General features: G+C 40.7%; 1 protein-coding gene across 1 annotated transcript in view; it reads right to left on the bottom strand.

Annotated features, from left to right (window-relative positions):
* The window catches only part of ZNF292 (zinc finger protein 292), an 81384-nt gene extending 58929 nt beyond the window's left edge, over window positions 1–22455 (bottom strand). Inside the window, exon 1 of the mRNA XM_040983734.1 lies at window positions 22249–22455. Within this exon, the coding sequence (XP_040839668.1) occupies window positions 22249–22428 (180 nt within the window). The 5' untranslated portion in view covers window positions 22429–22455. The remainder of the gene's footprint in view (window positions 1–22248) is intronic.
* Window positions 22456–22751: the final 296 nt, after the last annotated feature.

The following is a 22751-nucleotide window of genomic DNA, read 5'->3' as shown; positions in this document are numbered from 1 at the left end:
GTTTAGTTTCCTCTGTATCTTGGAATCCCAAAGACTACCCTCTTCCACTCACTGCACTTGAGGTAGGCCTCTCAGGCATGGCCTTCTTCACTCACAGGTGTTACACACACACAGAATGAGGAAATATGACAACTGAAAGAACTCCACAAGGTCAAAGCTGGAACAGTTTGAAAAGTAGTATAGAGTAGTTAAGGATTGCAATCAAAGTATAAAATGAATACTAATAACTCATACTAATAAAGTCAATGACTGAATGTATAAACACATAAATAAATAGGATGAGAAAATCTCCCATGCAGAGTTCCAACTAATTTATCTGCAACCTGCCCTTGAGAGTCCAGGCATAATATTCTGTGCTTTGTGTGTGTGTGTATTTTATACATATATAGTGTTATATATAATAACATATATTACACATTATTTACTTGTTTGAAATACAGAAAGAAATACATATATTTGGTATATGAATGTGGGAGGAGGAGAATAGGAAGAGAGAAACAGAACACTTAGCAAGTAGCTTATTCTCTAAATGCCACCTATAGCCGAGAATGGGTCAGGGAGAAGTAAAAGAAGAGCCATGGGCAAAATGAATGAAGTTACTGTTGCCAGGCAAACCTGCAAAAGTCAAGGTCCACCTCAGAATTAACTAAGGACAAAATCAAGGAACTGCTGGACAATGACTTTTTAAAAACCAGGAACAACTAGAAGCACATACAGGAGTTCAAGGAACTTAAGGAAAATGTTACACAGGAAATAGCAACATTGAAACAAAATCAAACTAAACTATTAGAAATAAAGAATACAGCAACTTAGAAATTCTATGGGAAGCCTCAATAATAAAATGAGTGAGGCAGAACAAAGAATTTCAAATTGGGAGATACCTGTGAAAACACTGAAACAGAAAGCTGAAATAGGAATTGAGTAAACCTATGAAAACTACACAAAATCAGGTGATTCAATCAAAAGGCCAAATATAGGGATACAGGTATTCCTAAAGGCAAAGAAAGAAGAGCTGGGTTGGAATATGTATTTGATGAAACACTAAGAATTTCCCTAACACAGAGAAAGAAAGGGGAAACCAAACACAGGAAGGGCAGAGAACCTCGATAGAAGTGATCCTCACCATGACAAGCTCCTTTCAGTTGAACAACAACCAAATGCACATGAGAAACATCAATTAACTTATAGAGGAACCACAGATAGACTCACAGTAACTTCTCAGAGGAAACTCTACAGGCCAGAAGAGAATGGAGTGGCAAATTCTAGATCCTAAAAGGAAATAATTGTCATCCCAGAAAAACATACCCAACCAACCTTTCTTTTGCTTTTGAAAATGAAATTAAATACTTCTCAAAATACACAAAAGCTGAAAAACTTCATTCCACCAGACCTGAAGATTTGATACAAAAAATGACACCTACCAATTCCAAAGCAAGCATGGAGAACATCCAGTAAAATTACAAAAGAAACATAAATCAAACATTGAGAAACCATTGCTAAAATGACAGGACCAAATCACTACCTCTCAATATTAACCCTGAATGTAAGTGGCTTAAACTCATCAACCAAATGACATTGATCACCAGACTAGATCAAAAAACAGTACCTATCTCTCTATTGCCTACAAGAGTCATATCTCACTGACAAAGGTTAAGTGGGAACTGAAAGTGAAAGGATGGAAAAGGATATTCCAGGCTAATGGAAAGGAAAAACGAGCTGGCACAGCCATTCTAATATCAGATAATATGTACTTTCACATTAAAAGCATTAAAAGAGACAAAGAAGGACACCACACAATCATCAAGGGATCCATTCAGCAAGAAGAAATCATGGTAATAAATGTATATGTACCAAATGCCAGGGTACCCAGCTATAACATAAATATTAATAGATTTATTTTCAAAAATTTATTTGTTTTTATTGGAAAGTCAGATTTACAGAGTGAAGGAGAGACAAAAAGAAAGATCTTCCATCCACTGGTTCACTCCCCAAGTGGCCACAACCAGCTGAGCTGAGCTGATTCAAAACCAGGAGCTTCTTTAGGATCTCCCAACGTGGGTATAGGGTCCCAAGGCTTTGGGCCACCCTCCACTGCTTTCCAGGCCAAAAGCAGAGAGTTGGATGGGAAGTGGGGCAGTTGGGACACGAATCGGCGCCCATGGGATGCCAAGTATGCAAGAGGAGAACTTTAGCAACTAGGCTACTGCGCCAGGCCCTATATAACAGACTTAAAGGGAGAAATAGACCCTGACAATAATACTGGGGGACCTTAATACCCCACTAACCTCAATGGACAGATCTACAAGACAGAAACTCAGCAAGGAAACAATACAGCTCATCTAGACAACAGAACATACAGACTTAACTGATATTGGCAGAACCTTTCAATGTACAGATGCAGAATACACTCTTCTCCAGCACTGATTATATTATAGGCAACAAAACAAGCCTCAGCAAATTTGAAAGAAAGTAAAATCATACCTGCACCTTCCCAAACCACCATGGAATAAAACTGGAGATCAACAAGCCAAAATACCTCAGAACATATGCAAATAGTTGCAAACTGCTAAATGAACCAGAACCGCACTAGATAAAAGATTAACTATATGTCTGAAGGAGCTAGAGACACAACAGCAAAATAATCCCAAGATAAACAGAAAAAAAGAAATAATCAAAATAAGGGAAGAAAAAAACCAAACAGAGACCAAAAGAACAATATCAAACAGCTGATTCATAACCCTGGGATGCAGTGTGGATGGCTCAGGTAGCTGGGTTCCTAGCATTCTTATAGAAGCCTACCCTCAGCTGGTGCAGGCTTTTGGAGACTGAGCTCGGTGGCCAGGAACTTAGTCTCTCGCTTACTCTCACATTTTAAATTGCTAAGGAAAAAAAGAACCTCTTCAATGTAAAAACTTTGGTGTGAATATTTTTAAATACTTTAATTACCCACCTAATTTTCAGGTTTACATGATTGTTAGTCATCTATGCTTTGACAGTAATAATCATAAATCCACCTCGAAGATATGTATTTATCTTAGAACTTTGAATATGGCTTAAAAATCTGTGAGACTTTAGTACAAATTAAAACATAGCAGCTTCCAGCAAAAATACAAGGTTGGGAACACACTAGAAGATTCATCTCTATCTCCTTGTTGGGTATAGTCTCTCCAGTGCCAAAGCAGCCCTAAGTTGTTTCCCTTCACTTCCCATGCTAGCCATCTGTGCATCTTTCTTCCCAGCTGCATTCAGGATACAGATACAACTTCTAGGCAAGTTAATAGAAAAAAGAAGCAATCAGACTGCATGGAATCAGAATCAAAACTCACTCTAATAGTTGTTTTTCACATACTGTTTCTGGAAAGCCACAGAACGCTCAAAATACCCAAGAATAAATTTCTCAAGCATGCTTTTTTGGCTTGTACCAAATTTTGGGTTTCTGCCTCTCAAGCATTTGGAATTAGTTGCCAATATTTCAAAATCGGGACATTTTACATATAAGAATCTGGCTTTGACATCCTGGATAAATCACATTTAGGAATGCTGGGCCAGCATACCCACATGGTAGTAATAAGCAGCTGGTTAATCCATGTATGTCCTCTGTCACTCCTGTTTTTTTCTTATCAAAATCATTAAGTTAACATGTCTAGGGTCTGTAAATATCTAATATTGCAACCACTGGTAAAGGTATCAGCCAAATTGAGAAGGCAGCCTTTAATTAAGGAGCAACAACCTACATGTTGTCATTAGTAACTAATAGACATTTGATCATAGAATATGCTCATTCAATCATTTCCTATCTGAAGATTTGGCATCAAAGATGAATATTTTCAAGTGCTAAGTGACCAGATCTTAGAATTCGGATTTAGTCCACTGAATTATTGAACAAGATGCTTTTAAAAAGTTCACTAGTATTTATCATAACTGATGTAGACTGTAATTAACAGCTTTTTACATGTCTTGAAGTCAGAGAACGTAAAGATTGCTATTATTTGTATTAGGATAAAAAATTAAAAGTAAAGTCAGTTAAGTGAGAAAAGACTAGAGTGATGACGCACAAGTGGACTCCTGAACTTACAAAACCATACATATCAAAGGCTTCAATCTTGCTCATTTACCTCATGAACTCTTATTGCTATTAGTTCAAGCTTTCAGGGAAACAGTTGATGAATACAGGAACAACTACAACAAAATACTGGACTCAGTAACAACACAGTTGCTTGGTTGTTACAGAAATTCTTCTATCCTCAAACCTCTTATATGTTTCCTTTTTTATATCTACTTGAAAATTTATCTATTTAAGACATATTCACACATTACCAAAAATTGGATTGATTTTCGTAACGCTAATTGAGTTCCCCTATGTTGGATCTGTAAGAGGTTTGAGTGAGCTTATGGAAAGTATGCTTACTGCATGATAGCTTAGTGGCTAAGGACGACCCAAAGCATTGAGACCTTGCACCTGTGTGGGAGACCTGGTGGAAGCAAGTGGCTCCTGGCTTTGGATTGGAAATCCTCCAGTAATAGCTGAAATATTACCACCCATCCAGATCTGGCTTGCCCCAGATCTGGCTGTTGTGGGCATTTGGGGAGTAAGCCAGGGAATGGAACATATTCTCATTTCAATCTCTTTTCCCCATTCTCTTTCCCCTGCCCTCCGCTCCTATCATTCTACCCTCCAAACACATAAATAAATCTTGAAAAGAAAACAATAGAGTAAGGGTGTATAAAAGTCAGATGTGAAGGTAAGCTACTCAGTAACCTCTGAATTGAAAAAAAAGACCTAGGAATAAAGATAGTATTAATAGAACATTTTGGGTGGCAAATGCTCTGATACAAAGAGTTACCCCTGATTCCTGCAGCATGTGGGTGTTCCACTTCCAAGCCAGGTCCCTGCCAATACACTTGGGAAAGTGGGACAACGTGGCCCAAGTCCTCGGGCCCCTGCACCAATACAGGAGACCTGGATGACACTCTTTGCTCCTGGATTTGGTGTGGCTTAGCCCTGGCTGATACAGCCATTTGGGCCAGCAAACCAAAGATCTCTTTTTGTCTCATCTCCTCTGTAATTCTTTCCCTTTCAAAGAAATAAATCAACATATTTGATCAACTACGTAGACACAACTGCAAATAAGTAGTAAACGTTATTGAAGCTACGAAACGAATTTTAAAGTGTTAAAAATCAGCAATGTTAGTTATTAAATAGAAAATTTTTAAAAATGGACATAATCACACTTAAATGTCCACAATTAAGCCATTTAAGTAGTTATTACCAATAAATCACTTGTAACAGAGTCTGTGTCCCCCTGCCATTGTAGGTCAACATCGCCTTCGAGAGAGAGCAAGCTTTACTCTTAATTCAATCTAACGCTTGGGAAAACTTCTGAAAAGTAATTGATATGACTGTCATATGCCAATTTTCTTAAAAGGGAATACCAAGTGGAAAGTTTTTGAGCTAACAAATTTGCTAATAATTTCACGGGGCTGAAAAATTCTTATATGATGTATGCTGACTGTTTAAATAGACATTTAACTGAAACCGTAGCTATTCCATTCTGTAATCAATCATTTTTGAAAATCAAATGATTTTTAAAAGTACCACTCCTCAAGGCCTGTGTTGTGGCATGGTGCGTTAACCTACCATTTGTGATGCCTGTGTCACATATGGGCATCAGTTAGTCTCAGCTCCTCTACTGATCCAGCTCCCTGCTAATGCATCCACAAAAGCAGTAAAAAAAACGAAAACGAAAACAAAACAAAACAAAACAAAACAAAACAAAAAACAGCCTAAGTTCCCCTGTACCCATGTGGGAGACATATATGAAGTTTGCAGCTTCAGTTCTAGCCAATGTGGCCATTTGGGGAGCAAACCAGCAGATGGAATATCTTGTCCTGTTCTCCCCCTCTCTGTAATATTCAAATAAGTAAATCATTTTTAAAGGACTACTTCTAAATTTTATTTCCACTGTAGTGAACTGCACTGACCACAATGACATTTTTAAATAGAAAACTTGGTTCACATAAATTAACAAATAATCCAAATATGCCATATGATTATCGCCAGAATCAGATGCTTGCACACCACATTAAACCACCACCTGGAAGGCTGCAAGTCAGAATACAGTACCTGGTTTGCGACCTGGCTGACTTGTTTCTGATCCAATGTCCTGGGAGGGAGCAGGTGCCTCGGGACTTGCGCCTTTGCTATCTGTATGGGACATTCAGCTGGATTTCTAGGCTCCTAGCTTCAGTCTGGTGTAGCTCTGCTTGTTACAGGTATCTGGAGTGTGAACCAGTAAAAGGAAGATATCTACCTCTTTTTTTTTTTAAAGATTTATTTTTATTATTTTTTCATTGGAAAGGCGGATATACAGAGAGGAGAGACAGAGAGGAAGATCTTCCGTCCGATGATTCACTCCCCAAGTGAGCACAACAGGTCGATACTATGCCAATCCGAAGCCAGGAGCCTCTTCCAGGTCTCCCACGCGGGTGCAGGGTCCCAAAGCTTTGGGCCGTCCTCGACTGCTTTCCCAGGCCACAGGCAGGGAGCTGGAAGGGAAGCGGGGCTGCCAGGATTAGAACCGGCGCCCATATGGGATCCCAGGCGTGCAAGGCGAGGACCTTTAACCACTTGCGCCACCGCGCTGGGCCCGATATCTACCTCTTACACTCTGACTTTCAAGATATTTCTTAAATGCATTATTATGAAAAATTATACTCTGTTTTCAATAATTTTTGCATCAAACTAAGCCATACTAATTTGTTCTAACATGGTTAAGCAGGATCTAATTCTAGGCACCAAGAAAGATACCAATGTTCAAGGATCTCTATTAAAGCAACACAAATTTTGTTAAAATAGAGGCCAGATGTCCATGAAGAATAAGTAAATCTTTTTAAAAAACAGAGGCAAGGAACAAATATCCAATTTATGGTGAAGCATGGGTTGGTAAAGATGGTGAAATCACTGGTGCTTTTTATAAAGTTTATGGGGACAATGCCGCACGGAAATCAGCAGGTTAAAACTAGCTAAGCTGCTGAAAAAAGGAATAATACAATGTTGAAGCAGACCATCAACATCATTTTGTGAAGAAAAAAACCGCATTATTCATGCCTTAAGTGATGGATGTTACCTTCAGAAATAACAGCCAATAACAGACCTCTAATTGAAAAATAAAAGTGGAGCAAACTGCTCAATGAGTACCAAAACTGTTGTATCCAGATCAGCTGTACACAAGAACAGAGATTTTTTTTACAAGGTCGTACACTCTTTTTAAAAATTTATTTTGTTTCATTTTATGACACAATTTCATAGTCTCTGAGATTTCCCCAAGCCTTCTCCCCACCTTGTTGCAGTATTACAGTTCAAATCCAGTCAAGAAGAACAGATTTTAATGGAAATTTTAAACAATTATGATCAACATCAAGAAAATGTTTCTTAGAATTAGAATATGCAATAAATTCTGACTTTACCAAGACGAATCTCAAAACAAAGCACACTCAAGGCAATGGCTACCAAGACGGTAAACGGTTCTGCAGAAGCTGACAGATGAAGAGCAGAAGAGTTCCCTAGGATGCTTCACACATCTGGCAAGTTGACTTTCGGGCAGAGCCAAAGAATAATATCACATTACCATGACAGTGTTTTGGGGAAAAGTTCGATAAAGCTTTTGCAGAAAGACACCTATGAAACCTTCAAAGTGTCCTCCTCCATCGTGGCAACACTCCTGCTCATGTCTCTCAACCAGTGAGGGTAATTCTGCAAGAGTCCTGATGGAAAATCATTAGCCATCCATGTCACAATCCTGAATTGGCATCTTTTTAAAAAGATTTGTTATAGGGCTTTCGCCTATTGTGCTGGCAACCCATATAAGTACTGGTTCATGTCCAGGCTGTTCCATTTCTGATCTAGCTCTCTACTAATGGGTCTAGAAAATCAGCGGAGGATGGCCCAGGCATCCACAGAAAAAGCTTCTGGCCTAGCTTCAGATTGGCCCACCTCAGGCTGTTGTAGCTATTTTAAGAGTGAACCAGCAGATGGAAAATGGGTTTCTCTCTCTCTCTCTGTGTGTGTGTGTGTGTGTGTGTGTGTGTGTGTGTCTCCTCCTCTCTGTCATTCTGCCGTTCACATAAAATAAATCTTAAAAAACTATAAAAAGTTTTCCTTTATTTACTTGAAAGGCAGAGTAACAAAGAGGAAGAGACAGAGACAACTATTTTCCATCCACTGGTTCACTCCCCAAATGGACTCAATGGCTGGGGCTGGCCAAGGCCCAAGCCAGGGGCCAGGAACTTCATACAAGTCTCTAATGAGAGTGGCAGGGACCATTCTCTCCTCCCTCCTGCGTACATTAGTAGAGAACCAGATCAAAAGTGGAGTAGCCAGGACTCAAACTGGTGTTCATGTGGGATGCTGGTACCACAGGCAGTGGCTTAACTTGCTGTATCGCAATGCTAACCCACACAGACATTTGTAAAGTGTCAACAGAGGCTGAGTAAGCATCCACTTTACCCTGTAGCCATGCATGAGTCCAATACTGCCTCTGATCTTCAACCTCTCCCATGTGGGAGACTGGAAGAAACTCCTGGCTCTTGTGTTTCTACCTGGAACAGTGTCCTGCCCCCATTGCAGCCATTTGGAGAGTGAACTAGTAGACAGATCATTCCCCTAACCCAACATAGGGATCAGACTCTGTCTCTCTCCATAACTCTTTGAAATAAATAAAACAAATCTTGAAAAAATGAAATTGAAGGTACGAAAAATTTCACTAATAGCTTTAATGGGCTTATTAAATATGAATAGCCACTATCTTTGATTACAGAAAAGGAAACAATACAATTTTTTTTAATTTATTTTTTTATTTTTTTTTTTATTGGAAAGGCGGATGTACAGAGAGGAGAGACAGAGAGGAAGATCTTCCGTCCGATGATTCACTCCCCAAGTGAGCACAACAGGTCGATACTATGCCGATCCGAAGCCAGGAGCCTCTTCCAGGTCTCCCACGCGGGTGCAGGGTCCCAAAGCTTTGGGCCGTCCTCGACTGCTTTCCCGGGCCACAGGCAGGGAGCTGGAAGGGAAGCGGGGCTGCCAGGATTAGAACCGGCGCCCATATGGGATCCCAGGCGTGCAAGGCGAGGACCTTTAACCACTTGCGCCACCGCGCCGGGGCCGAAACAATACAATTTTGAAGAGAAAAGGTCCCAAAGAAAATTTCTGACTATCCAGAGCTCTACAACCTCTGCCAATGATGCTGTCCTATGCTAAACTGACTCTTCTCAAACTGTTCTGCAGTTACAACTTTTCTGCTTCACATACTGCTCCAATTTTTACTATATGTGCTGCCAAAGCGAGCACTGCTTCACATATCAAAGCATAAGACTGTGGGAATTAAAAGGAGGCATCCTCCTTTTTGTAATTCCATATCCATAAGCTAGATGACAGAAATTTTAAATAATATTTTGCTAGTACTAATATCTGTGTTCTTTTATAAGGAAAATCTTAGACCAACTCATCTAACAGAATTCTTCCTATTAATTACTAACATTATTGTTACTGTTTATTTTGTACATCAGAATAAAGGCATACTACTCACCAAATTTTTTACCTTAGTCACAACAACTTTAAGGCAGAAATTATTATTAGATTCAGAACCAGAGGGGAAAAAAAGCCTGAAATGCCACAGGAAATGTCAGAGTTGGAATGCAAATGATTTTTAACAATCTATTCTTTTTTTTCTTTTCATAAGCCTAGCTTCTCTCTTATTTCCAACCTCTAAAGTTCTAGGCCAAAATTCTGGACAAAGGAAATAATTCAACTGTACAGCAAATAACTTCCTGTCACACTGACACACATAAACTCATCCATTCCCCCTTAAAAAAAAAGAGCAAATTTTATAAATTTTCCTAAAATCTGATTCCACTATCTCTAAAATGTAGGCTTTCAATAGATGAAAATTCAGTAATTTAATGTTATTTTTCAGTGATAACAGCATTTGAAAATAGTCAATTTTAAACATTACGCTAGATCATTATCATCTAGAAAAACAGCTAAATTTCCAAGGCAGTCTAAGTGTAAATGAAAATGTTATTTCATATTTCAAGCATTTTAAATAACTAAGCTTTATTGGTTTTTCTTATAAAGAATAATAAAATAACAGAGATAAAAGAGGAGGACTGTAAAAGATATCAATGGACCAAAAAAAGATATCCCCTCCATTTCAACGATGAAAGGAAAACTATAGGTGCTTCGCCAAGGGTCACTGTAAAATGTGAAGCAAAAATTAAAAATAGCGTCCTTAGAATCCCAATCCTTTCACTCACGGTAGTTAATGGACTGTCAAACAAACTACACACTTACCCCCTTCATATTCTTCACTAGTAAACAGCATATTCAACCAATCTCAGATCAGAAGGATTCGGAGAAAGAAAACTGCATCTGAATTTAACATGTGCTTTAAGCCATACCTTATAACATTTCAATTTGTACTATGTATTATAAATAATGTAAAAGACTTAAGTATACTTAAGACTTAAGGATTTGGGGAGGTTATTTGGAGACATTACACCTATCTTTACAAGGGACTTGGGTATCTGAGCATTTCAGTATTTGAAGGGGTTCACTTCTAGAACGCCAGATTCCTCAGGGACACTAAAGGACAACTGTAAATGAACGAATCTAGGATATAGGGCTTTGGGTTTTTTAATTTGTTTTTGACCAAATACATCATCTACAAAAGATTATTTTTGAGAGAAAAAATCCCAAATCACAAAAACTTTCAATCAATATAGTTAAACCCTCAAGTTGTGAAAGTGTTGAAAAATAATTTTTGAGGCATTATTTCAGCAACAGGTCACCTTTTAAGAATATTCTTTGGGCCCCAGGTGATGGCTCAGTGGCTAAATCCCTACCTTGAATGCATTGGGAGCCCACATGGGCACCATTTCATGCCCTGGCTGCTCTACTTCCCTTCCAGACCCCTGCTTCTAGCCTAGAAAACCAGTAAAGGATGGCCTGAGGGACCCTGCACCTGTATGAGAAATTAGGAAGAAGCTCCTAGCTCCTGGCTTTGGATTGGTTCAGCTCTAGCCACTCTGTCCACTTGAGGAATGAACTAGCAGATGGAAGATTTTTCTCTCTGTCTCTCTTTCTCTTTGTAGCTCTGCTTTTCCACTAAAAATAAGTAATTTAAAAAAAAATAACATTTTATAAACCACTCACAATACTGAATATACCCTCTGACTCATTTCTTGTCAACAACTTCACATACTAGGTTTGCTTCTTAATTACTAAAGAAGTGGTATTTGTGATTAAAAAACGCTTGTGCTGGTACTTGAACACATGTGACCATGACCATGTGGGATTTTATGGTAGAAGAGAACTACTTGTTCATAATAACTTCTTTGTGCCAGACACCGCTCAGTGCTTTCATCACTGTTTCCTCAACTATTGTATATGGGAAAATGTTATCACCTCCTTACACCATACTTAGTTGTTTCAGACAAAGCATGACCTTGAGAGCTAAATATCTTTCCAGATTCTAAGGGAGCTCACTGTAAAACTAAAACCATTTGGCTTTCTTCTACACAACAATACAGTTTTCTAAGCACATCACGAATGGAGTAAAATGAACCACTATATGTAGTGATGTCAAACAGTTTATGCAAAGAAATAAAAGTTAATGTGAACTTTAATGAGCTTTTTGAAGTCCCCAGGTACCTGTGAGAAATGGATACGCCAACTGAGATGGATCAGAATGTTCTTGGAAATCAACATGCTTATATTTAAATCTTGTCCTGTTCATCAATATTTTAAAAATTACGTTCTGAGAAAACAATGTTGGTGTTCATGTATTCATTACATGAAATTTAAACTGTATTTTAGTGTTTCTCCCATCTAAAATCTAAAAATGTTTTATTTTTTCCCACATAAAATATAAAAATGTTACAGTTCAACTACATTGAGAGGCCAGCGCAAATGTAGGGACTTCCTTTCTCAGACTGTGAAGACCCTGTGAGTCAGGCCCGGCACAGAGCCTAACAGCTAAAGTCCTTGCCTTGAATGCGCTGGGATACCATTTGGGTGCCGATTGTAGTCCCGGCAGCTCCACTTCCCATCCAGCTCCCTGCTTGTGGCCTGGGAAAGCAGTCAAGGACAGCCCAAAGCCTTGGAACCTTGCACTCGTGTAGGAGACCTGGAGGAAGTTCCTGGCTCCTGGCTTCGAATCAACTCAGCACCGGCCGTTGCAGTCACTTGGGCAGTGAATCATCAGATGGATGATCTCCCTCTCTGTCTCTCCTCTCTGTATATCTGACTTTGTAATAAAAATAAATAAATCTTAAAAAAAAAAGACCCTGTGAGTCATAAAAGTTTAAGTGATAAAAAAGTTCAAATGAAAACAATGTTTCACACATGTATTACTCTGTAACCATTTCACTGTGACAATTAAATAATGAAAAAAAAAATTACATCTTGCTATGAGCTGGAAGTCGAATTCTGAACTTTGGGGCAGGCACAAAGATTCAACTAGCTAATCCTCCACTTTAAGCCCCTGGCATCCTATATGAGCACTGGTTTGTGTATCCTGGCTGTTCCACCTCTCATTCAAGTCCTTGCTTGTGGACAGGAAAAGCAGTGGAGTATGGTCCAAAGCCTTGGGACTCTACACCCGCGTGGGAGATTCTGGCTTCTGGCTTCAGACTGGCTGAGCTCTGGCCATTGTGCCCATCTGGGAAGATAACCAGTAGATGGAAGACCTTCTCTCTCTTTCCTTCTTTCTCTGTAAATTTGCCTTTCTAGTAAAAATAAATAAATATTTCAAAAAAAGTAATGTATTAACTCTGAGATGTACAGATTTAGATTTCTGCAAACCTTGAGATGTGATAAACACTGTTAAAGTACTAGGCTGTCGATGAAGCAGCAAGCAAAAACAATACTTTAGAGGAAATGTCACAAACTGAGCAAGTATATCGATTAAGGAAAAGACTTAGGGTTGGAACAAGAATATGGATTCCATTATTAGACAAGACAAAGTGGAAGCAACATAAATCACAGAATTCAGACAAAGTTAATACATAGGTAATAAAGAAATAAGGTGAAACTCCAACAAAATTCTCCAAAATCACAAATGGGGATACGGTTGAACACCTTTCTTCTCTTGAGATTATAAAATAGCAATGGGAATGAATGTCTTTGCCAACCCGACACAAAGAGACACAGATGTGCTTTCAGAGGGACGAGTGATGAGGCCAGTGCCAACAAGTATTGGGCTAAGCCTCTACCAGGAGTTACATGATCGCATTCATAGTTTCTGCCTCTCAGTTAGATTGAGTTGAGGGCTCCTAACTTGGCCACCTCAGCAAATGGGGAGGAAGATCTACTCCACAGTTCATCCCCCAAACGCCTCTAAGCATGGAGGCTGGGCCAGGCTGAAACCAGAAATTCCTTTAGGCCCACCCATGTACATGACAGGAATCTAAACACTTGGGCCATCACCTGCTGCCTCCTTAGGGCATCAGCAATAGGAAGCTGGATCAGAAGCACGGGTGAGACTTGACAGCAGGCAATTAGAGATGGGATGTGGGTGTTCCAAGCAGCAGCTGATGCTGTGCACAATACCACCACTAAAGGCCGATTCTTTACTCACTGTTACCTAATGCTCTAGGAGACTCAATCTGTAATTCTCCATAGTTCCCTTTAACATTCCTACCTAAGAGGGATTTTAACATTTGAACACACACGCACACACACACAAATTTAATGAACCTTAACAAGTCTTCTTGGTTAAAGGTACTTAGAGAACACTGTATTTTTTAAATATAAAGAGGAATAAAGTAACATCTTTCTTCTGAGTTGCACTGTACAACTCTCAATGCCAAAAAAGAGAATCAATAAATCAAGAGACACTTCTGGAAAATGATGCATAGCCAAAAGGTAGGTGGTATATGTAACATACTCATTAATGAAACTTTCTATTTTTAAAATATGAAAGGACATTCACATACCAAATAATTTCATAAACTGGAATTATCTGTGGAAACTGGGAAAATGAAACAATTTCATTTTTGGCAGAATCTCAAGGAAGTTTTAAAGTTCAAAACCTATGCTTTCAAAACTGCTGAAGATTATAAAATGGTATTATAAGCAACTACAAAATAATCTTCCTTCTCATTTTAATTTATGACCCAAAACAATAAAGATATGGGCAAAGCATGGTACAGTCTTCCCTTGTGCAAAACTGGTACAGTGTAATGTGATATCTCCAACATGTAATCATACTAATTATGAACACTTAAAACATTACTTTGAACAACTTTATCTAAACATTTAAAGCTTAAGTTAATTAGTGCCTCAATACGTACATTAATTAGTGCTAACAAGCCACCTTTTAAAAATTTGAAATGTCATACAAATTAAGATAGCTTACAACAGCCAAAAATACGTTAAAAAAAAAACAAGCTCAAGGTTGTAAAGAGCGATAGATTCAGGTTACTTCATCTACTGTGTCATTCCTCAAATGTGTAGAACAGGCAGGATTATGCCAGGCTGAAGTCAGGAGCCCTGAACCCAACCTAGCTCTTCCACGTGAGTGGCAGGGACCCAAGTATTGAGCCAGTAGTGCTGGCTTCAGAGTGCACAAAGAAAGCTGGAATTGGAAATAGAGCCAGGATCTGAACTTAGCCATGCCAGTATAGGACACAGGCATAACAATCAGGTCTTGGCTGCTATACCAAATGTGTGACTAAACAGCCTAGTTTTTTTTTTAAGATTTTATTTTTACTGGAAATAAACAGCCTAGTTTTAAAGGGAAATGTTTAAGCAGTCTAAAATACACTGTCTCTATTACATAGTAAAGCAAAACATGCATAATCAACGCACTGCAAATCAGCAAAACAAAATGCCAAAGAACTGCTTAAAACACACAATTCAAAGGATCAGTATGCCAGTGCAGTGGTTTACAGCAGCACCTGAGATGCCACCATTCCACATCAAAGCATCAGCTCAAGTTGTGGTTATTCCATTTTCTATGTAACTTGCTGCTAGATCACTTGGAAAGGCAGCAAACGACCCAAGCACTTGGGCCCCTTCCACCTAGGTGGCAGACACTGATGCAATTCCAGGTTCCTGGCTTTACTGGGTCCAGCTCTGGCTGTTGAGCCCATTAAGGAGTGAGCCAGCAGACAGAAGATGTCTTTCCACTCTTACGCTCTTTCGGATAAGCAATTTTATTTCCTAAAACAACACACAATTCAAATATTAGCAGCTCTCCTAACAGTTTCAAATTTTTATGCCATCAGGGAACTAATAATGGTAAGTTAAGGGAATAAGGTCCAGCAGAAATCCTGCCTTCTTAGGAAAGCTTCCCTGATACTCTAGCCTAAAAAAATGCTCAATACCTACTTGCATTTTTTATTAAATTACTATACATAAAAATAACTGAATCTCCTAAATATCCACCAATAATTAACTAGACATACTCACAGACCAAATGTATTATTTTATAGTCATAAATTCAGAGCCATAGATATATTCAAGTAACCAGGGATCTGGCATATATTCAGTTTTAGCTGAACAAAAGAAACACATAATATAGAGTATGTTACCCTCAATGTTTTACAAAGATTTATTTGTTTGGAAGTCAGAGTTACAGAAAATGAACTCATTTGTTGGTCTAAGGTGACTTGTAAGGAGCAGGAAGGCAACCAGCTCCCTGCAACACCTAGGCCACCAGACAAAATTCTTTCTAAAAAATACAGAATTTGAATTGTGTCAAAAAACCAAATAATTGCCTTCATCAGCACAATTAAGCACCCTGAATTTATAATCCTCTTTCTTGCAGTAAAATCAAATTGTTTAGATAACTTTGTAATTTCTGCTAAGAAATAATGTTGGATTATTATGATTATGAATTATATTTGAATACAATTGAAGATCATTTTACTCTGCCTGCTACAGATCATATTTCTGGAGCTTAGGTTTTGTTTTAAAAAATTATTTTAATTATTTTGGCACAGCAAGATGGCTCACAATCTAAAGCCTCACCTTGCATGCACTGGGATCTCATATCAGTGCCAGTTTGTGTCCTGGCTCCTCCACTTCCCACCCAGCTCCCTGCTTACGGCCTAGGAAAGTAGTGAAAAATGGCCCAAAGCCTTGGAATCTGACAGCTGTGTGGGAGACTCAGAGGAGGCTCTTGATTCCTGGTTTCAGATAGGCTTAGCTCCGGGCATTGCGGCCACTTGGGGAGTGAACCAGTGGACAGAAGAACTTTCTGTCTCCCCTTCTCTCTGTAAATGTGCCTTTTTATAAATAAAATTATTTGAAAGAGTTACAGACAGACAAAGACAGACAATGGTCTTCAATCTTCAATCCAGGTATGAGTCAGGCTGGAGATAGGAGGCAGGAGCTTCATCCAAATATGTCATGTGGGTGGAAAGGACCACAGCAGAGTTGGATTTGAAATGGAGTAGCCAAGATCCAAGTCATATGGGATACTGGTCTCAATAGCAGCAACTTCATCTGGTGTGCCACAACACTGGTCCAGTTCATGTATCTTAATATAAAAAATATAAAGACTGAAACAAAAAAACCCTTCTGAACACATTTTTTTTTCTATTCAATGTTTCTCAAACAGCATTGTGGGTACTTAGATTAAAAAAAAACAAACTTTCATGGGACAGAACTGTCTTGACGGCTTCATAAAACTCACTATCAACATTTATGAGCACTAAATGACAGTATCACATGCCTAGTTACCTACAACAAATTAACCTCACCAATTGCCAAATGCACTTGAAGAAAGAACTAAAGGAATAAAATACCATACCCAGTTGAGAAGCACTGCTTATGTAAAATACATATACACGTATGTATGATACATATAGTTCTACATCTTCAACTTTCAAGCAACTATCAACAACTACCAACATCAAGTAATTGTTCAGTGCCATATATGCCAGCAGTTAACATCACATCCCAACAATTGCAACTATTACGCTGGCTTACTTTTTTCATTAAAAGGTTATTTTAAAAATCCTTCTAGGGTTTCTTTGTTAGATTTTCAATCTTTGCTCTAATGCATGCATTTTAAAAATACATATAAATTGCAGTTAATTAGTTATTTGTTTGTATTTTTTCACAATCTGCAAGTTCTGTTAAGTCTGAGATCATGAATAGGATCACTTGACCCAATATACAAGTGGTAAGTAAAAATGATTATTGACTGAATACTAGCTCCACCCAATATAGTAATTCAAGGAGTTCCAATTATAATCAATCTTGTACATGGTTAATACAGTGACAATTCTTAAATAAATGTGAGTCATTTTCTCTGGGCATCCGATATTCTAGTTGATGCTTTTAAAGATTCATTCAGTTATGTTTGTATTTGGGAAGTAAAGAGAAAGATCTTCCACTCACTAATTTACTCCCCATATACCTGCAATAGCAAGGGTTATGCCAGGCTGGTGCCAGGCTGGTGCCAGGCTGAAGCCAGCACCCCAGAATTCAATTTGGGTCTCCCAAGCCTTGCCCCTTTTTACATTTTTTTGAAATTAACTAGTTGGCAGGCAATCAAAGCAAAGTCCTAGTCACTGTATCAAATGCTCACCAACTAGTAAATTTCAAGAAAATGTAAAAAAGGGCAAGCATTTGCTATAGTGATTCAGTTAAATCACCACTTGGGCTATCTACATCCCACAATGAATGCTTGGTTTAAGTCTTCACTATTCCAATTCTGAATTACCTGGGAGTTTACTACTACCCAGTAGAAGATACCAACTGAGTTTTGGTTCTTGGCTTCCGCCTACCAACCCCCAGCTGTTGCAGGTGTCCATATGGGCGCTGATTTGTCTCAGCTGCTCCACTTATGACATAGCTTACTGCTTGCCACCTGTAAAAGCAGCAGAGGATAGCCCAAACCCTTGGGCACCCATGTGAAAGACCTGGACAACCGGCTCTTGGCTTCTTATTGGCTCAGCTCTGGCCATTTGGATAGTGAACCAAGAGACAGGATCTCTCCTTCTCTCTCTCTGCCTTTCAAGTAAAAATAAAATCTCCTTAAAAATGGGCAAAAGACTTTAACATACGTTTCTTTTTTCTTTTTTAAAATTTATTTCTAAAGCAAAGGCAGATTCACAGAAAATGAGACAGAGAGATCTTCATCTGCTGCCTTACTGTACCCAAGTGGCCCCAGTGGCCAGAGCCAAGTCAATCCAAAGCCAGGAGCCAGGAGCTTCTTCCCGGTCTCTGATGCAGGTGCAGGGTTCCAAGGCTTTTGGGCCATCCTCTAATGTTTTCCCAGGCTACAAGCAGAGATTTGGACAGGAAGTGGAGCAGCTTGGAATAGAACTGGTGCTCTATGGGATCCTGGTACATTCAAGGCAAGGGTTTAGGCACTGGGCCATTGCTAGGCCCAATATATATCTAAAAAAAATACAGACAACAAATATATCAAAAGAAGATCTTCATTAATCATCTGAGAATAGCAAAATCACCACACCCCAGGTAGAAAAGATAGTAAATGCTAGTGAGGATGCTGAAAAGGTGGATCCTTCACACTATTTTGGTGGAAATATGAATTAATTCACCCATTGTGGGAAACAATCAGGAGGATCTGCCCGAGTCCAGCTCCAGCCAACTCGAGAATGGTTCGTGGAACAGGCGTAGAGAAAATAAACAGGCCACTATGATTCCATGATCATAATGGACAATGCGAGAAAGCTGTCCGCTTTATGTATACAGAAGCAGTCACAAACTCTGGCACAGACTTTTTATGTCATGGTCAAGTGGGTGTTTCCAAGGATATTTCTGCCATTTGTTTGTATTACCTTAAAGCAGGATGTTATCCATCCTGACCCTGTGGTCAGGAAGTTCTCAATAGATAGTGGATATCAATCAGTAACTCATTCCTACTACAATTCCTACTACAATTCCTACTACAATCCTCATTCCACAACTTAATCTTGAACCAATTATGGGAGGAAATGCATCATAGGAGGAGGGAGCTAAAGATCAAGAGTGGCCAATGGGGGCAGCAAGAGACAGAGACTGAGACAGCATGAATTGTAAAGGCCTTTTTACTAAGACTTTGTTATCAGCAGCATCAACTTCCAAGCTCACATTGATACTAAAGAACAAATCTGCAGTGGCAGACAATGGCTAAATAGATTTCAGAAATCCCAGCGGGGTTGCCTGGATGTCCATGCATAGGGAGTTGGAAATGCCTTCAGGTGGATGCAGAAACATCCGCCAGGCCCTGCCATGCAGCAGGAAATTCCCTGTGGCCCTGGCTGTAATGGAACAGTTCTCTTTACACCTTCAAGTCCCTCATACCTACCCACGGACCCCAGCAAGGATCCTCAAAAAACTCAAAGAACAACTGCATCACATTGCAACAGAAATGCACATTCAATGGGAATTAAATCAAGATGTCAACTACAATTGCACTCCCATATCTACTGCAGCACCATTCAAAAAGTCAAGCTATGGTATCAAGCTGTGTCTATCAATGAATACACAAACACATGAATACTATTTAGCCATAAAAAAGATAAAACAGGACCACTGGTAACAACAATGATGAAACAGAGACATTATGTTAAGGGAAACAAACCAGACATAGAAAGACAAAGACTGCATGTTCTCACTCATATGTGGAATCTTTAAAAGCTGTTCTCGTAAGAGTGGTTACCACAAATAGAAGAAGGAGAGGCAGAAAAGGGGAAGAGACACAATAGTCAATGGAAGTAAGTTCTAAAAACCCAACACAAAGCAGGGTGACCATAATTCAAAGCAGTAGAGTGGATGTCAATCATACCGGAAACGAATAATGTTCAAGGTGGAGGATATGCTAACTGCTATTTCATCACTGCATAGTACACACATGTAGCAAAGTAGCACATCATTTCACATAAATATCTACAACTTTGGATCAATTCAAATAAATGATGCAAAAAAATGAATAAATCTCAATACTCATAAAATTTTAATTCTGAAGCATATAAGCTGATATTTATTCATCTCTGAAGTATGTGAATAGCTGTTTTGCAGAAAAAGCTTAACAGAAAAAGTTTAATAATATTTTCATGGTTAGAAACCAAGGCATACTTTCTAGTTCCTAGAATTTCTAGCACTACAGCTTCGTTTCTCCAATAAATTCTCTAACTGTAAACCACTTGTCACTCAAGTTCACTTCAAAATGTTAGGTATTATTGACAAGACACAATTTTAAAAGAAGCAATGGCTTGAGTTATCTCCCTCTGACAAATCACTGGAATGAACAGGCTACTTCAAAAGTAGATATTTGCAATATCTAAAAAATATTCTAGAGGGCTTCTAACATCAAATACATGCTGTCTGTTCAAATAACGGAAAATATTTTCAAATGCTTTAAAATTACTATGGGAATGCAGAGCATGCAATGGTTGACAGCTTTTGCAATCTCCCATCATTTGTTTCATTACTGACATTCTGAGGTCAGTGTAATCAGTTGACAAAAACAATCTGTGAAGTAATCACTCAAATTAACACCGGGAATTAAGTTCATCCCAATTTTAAAAGTGTTTTTCATTAAACAATTTTGAAGTGATAATTCTGTGATGTCAGACACCCTGAAAAGGACTTGGTTGCTCAAGATTCTCTTTACCAAGATCAGTTACATTAGCTAGTCTTACAACCATGAGTGTCTACTGTTGGAGAGAATGTCTTTCAGAAATGCTAGAAGTGAATACTTTTCACTGATTAAAAAGCTTATAAATGAAACATTTTCTACTCTGGGTATCATTAAAATCATTTTTATTACCAAACAAATGCAAAGACAAATGAACAGGTACCGTGAAGCTGCAGAAATGGGCAAATTTCATTAATCCTTTAATTCTAGGACTTAAAGTTATGACAGAATCTCTAATTTTGCTACAGGTATTCACCAAACTCATGTTTCTTTGAGTGGAGCACTTTCACACTGCAAATAACCCTAGGTAAGTCACCACTTGATCTGTTTCTTTAAAAAAAAATACACCAAATAATAAACTACATATAGCAATTGATGTTCTTCTGATTATGATCAAGTACCCTGTTCTGATAAAGAAAAGGCTTCAGAATGTGGAGGATAAAAAGTGAAAACTGTCACCTACTCTAAATTGCTAAATAACAGGCCGCAATTATTCTTGATACAATGATACTCTACCATGACAGAGGTAACTCCCCCTCGCCCCCCGCCGAGAAGACAATGTAACACCTTAGGCTACCCGCAGCAGTATTCCAAAGGCTTATGATCAACTGCAAAAGGAGAGTCAAAACTCCAGCCCCGAATGAACTGTTAACATTCCACATCCCAGGTAGAAGCCAGGTTTACCAGCAAGCAATGTCCTTAAGCAAGAAAAACAAGGAAAGGTCACAAATCGGAGCAGCACATCCTCCCGAACCTCGGTCCCCTCCGGCTTCACTAAGAATCCAAAGAGGGAAAACTCTCGCGGGTGGGTGGGGAGCGACGGGGACCGTACTCTTACAAGGGGGAAAACAAATGCAAAACGCACCGCTGAAAAGTCGCCCGCAAAGGGACATTCAACCCTGGGACAGACGGTCGGGGGACAGCTCCCCTCCAGGGAGGGGAGAGCAATCTGCCTCAGGGAAGCAGCGCACCAGGCAGGCAGCAACGGGAGACGACAACCTTCGCCTGCACCGCCCCCCTCCCGCCCTACGAGAAGGGGTCGGCAGGGACTGCCCCTCGGAACATCAACAAAGGCCCCTTCAGTCGGGAGGCGAAACTCCGACAACAAAGGCCCCGAGACAAGAGGGGACGGGGACTGGGAGCGAAAGGGAGCGGGTGGCAGGAAAGCGGGGCAAGGCACAGCCTTCGGGCCCGTGGGGGCGGAGGCGCGTCGGAGCGGGCAGCCGAGGTGCAGAGGCGCGGGGCCCCGGTAATCCCCGGCGCACAATGCGGCCCGGCCTCGGCTCCCTGCTCGCCTCCCTTGCATTCTCGCAGCCTGCAGCGGCGGCCACCGCGCAGCCCCGGCTTCGGGGAAGGGCAGGGGAGGGGGGGATTTTCCGCCCTGACCACAAGTCCCTTCCCCCTCGCCAGCCCGCAGCCGGGAGCCGCAGCCCACACAAAGGCGCGTCGCTCCTGCTCTCCCGCCGGGGCGGCGGCGCCGAGGATGCCAAGGCTGCCTACGACCACCGTTCGGCCGCCAAGGCGCTCCCTCGCCCCGGTCCCCGCTTCTGGCTGAGGAAAGGGGGAGGGGACCACCGGGCGCCCTCACCTGGCACAACTGCTGACAGTACTCGGTGGCCGCTTCCACGGCCGGTACCCGGCTCTCCCGCAGCTGTCGCTCCAGCTCCTGGAGCCGCTCGCCCAGGCGCTGCAGCTCCGCGACGCAGCCGCCGCCGCCGCCGCCGCTGCCGCCACTCAACCTCTCCTGCTCGGCCTCTTCGTCCGCCATCTTCACACCCCGTTCCGTCGCGTACGCACCTGGGTCACGTGATAACACAATGCCACGTTCGGCGGGGTCACGTGCCGGGCGCGCTCGCACGGCGCCGAGCACGTACAAAGGGCCCGGTCGGGGAGCGGGGGAGGGCGGGGAGCGTGGCGGCGCGAGAGCCCCGGGGGAGGTGAAGGCGAGGGGAACAGACAAGGGCGGGGCTGGGGCGGCGCGGAGAGCCGCGGCCGACTCACCCCGGAGCGGGAAGCGGGCAGCGGCGGCCCCGGGAGAGGCGGGCCGGCGCGGCCTGCTCTCGGTCACGTGGGCGCCGCGCCGGGGAGGAG

The sequence above is a fragment of the Ochotona curzoniae genome, unplaced genomic scaffold, assembly GCF_017591425.1.
Source record: "Ochotona curzoniae isolate NIBS_2020 unplaced genomic scaffold, NIBS_Ocur_1.0 contig_3819, whole genome shotgun sequence".
Lineage (NCBI taxonomy): Eukaryota > Metazoa > Chordata > Mammalia > Lagomorpha > Ochotonidae > Ochotona > Ochotona curzoniae.
The sequence above is the reverse complement of the archived record's forward strand: the minus strand, read 5'-3'. Positions and strand labels throughout refer to the sequence as shown.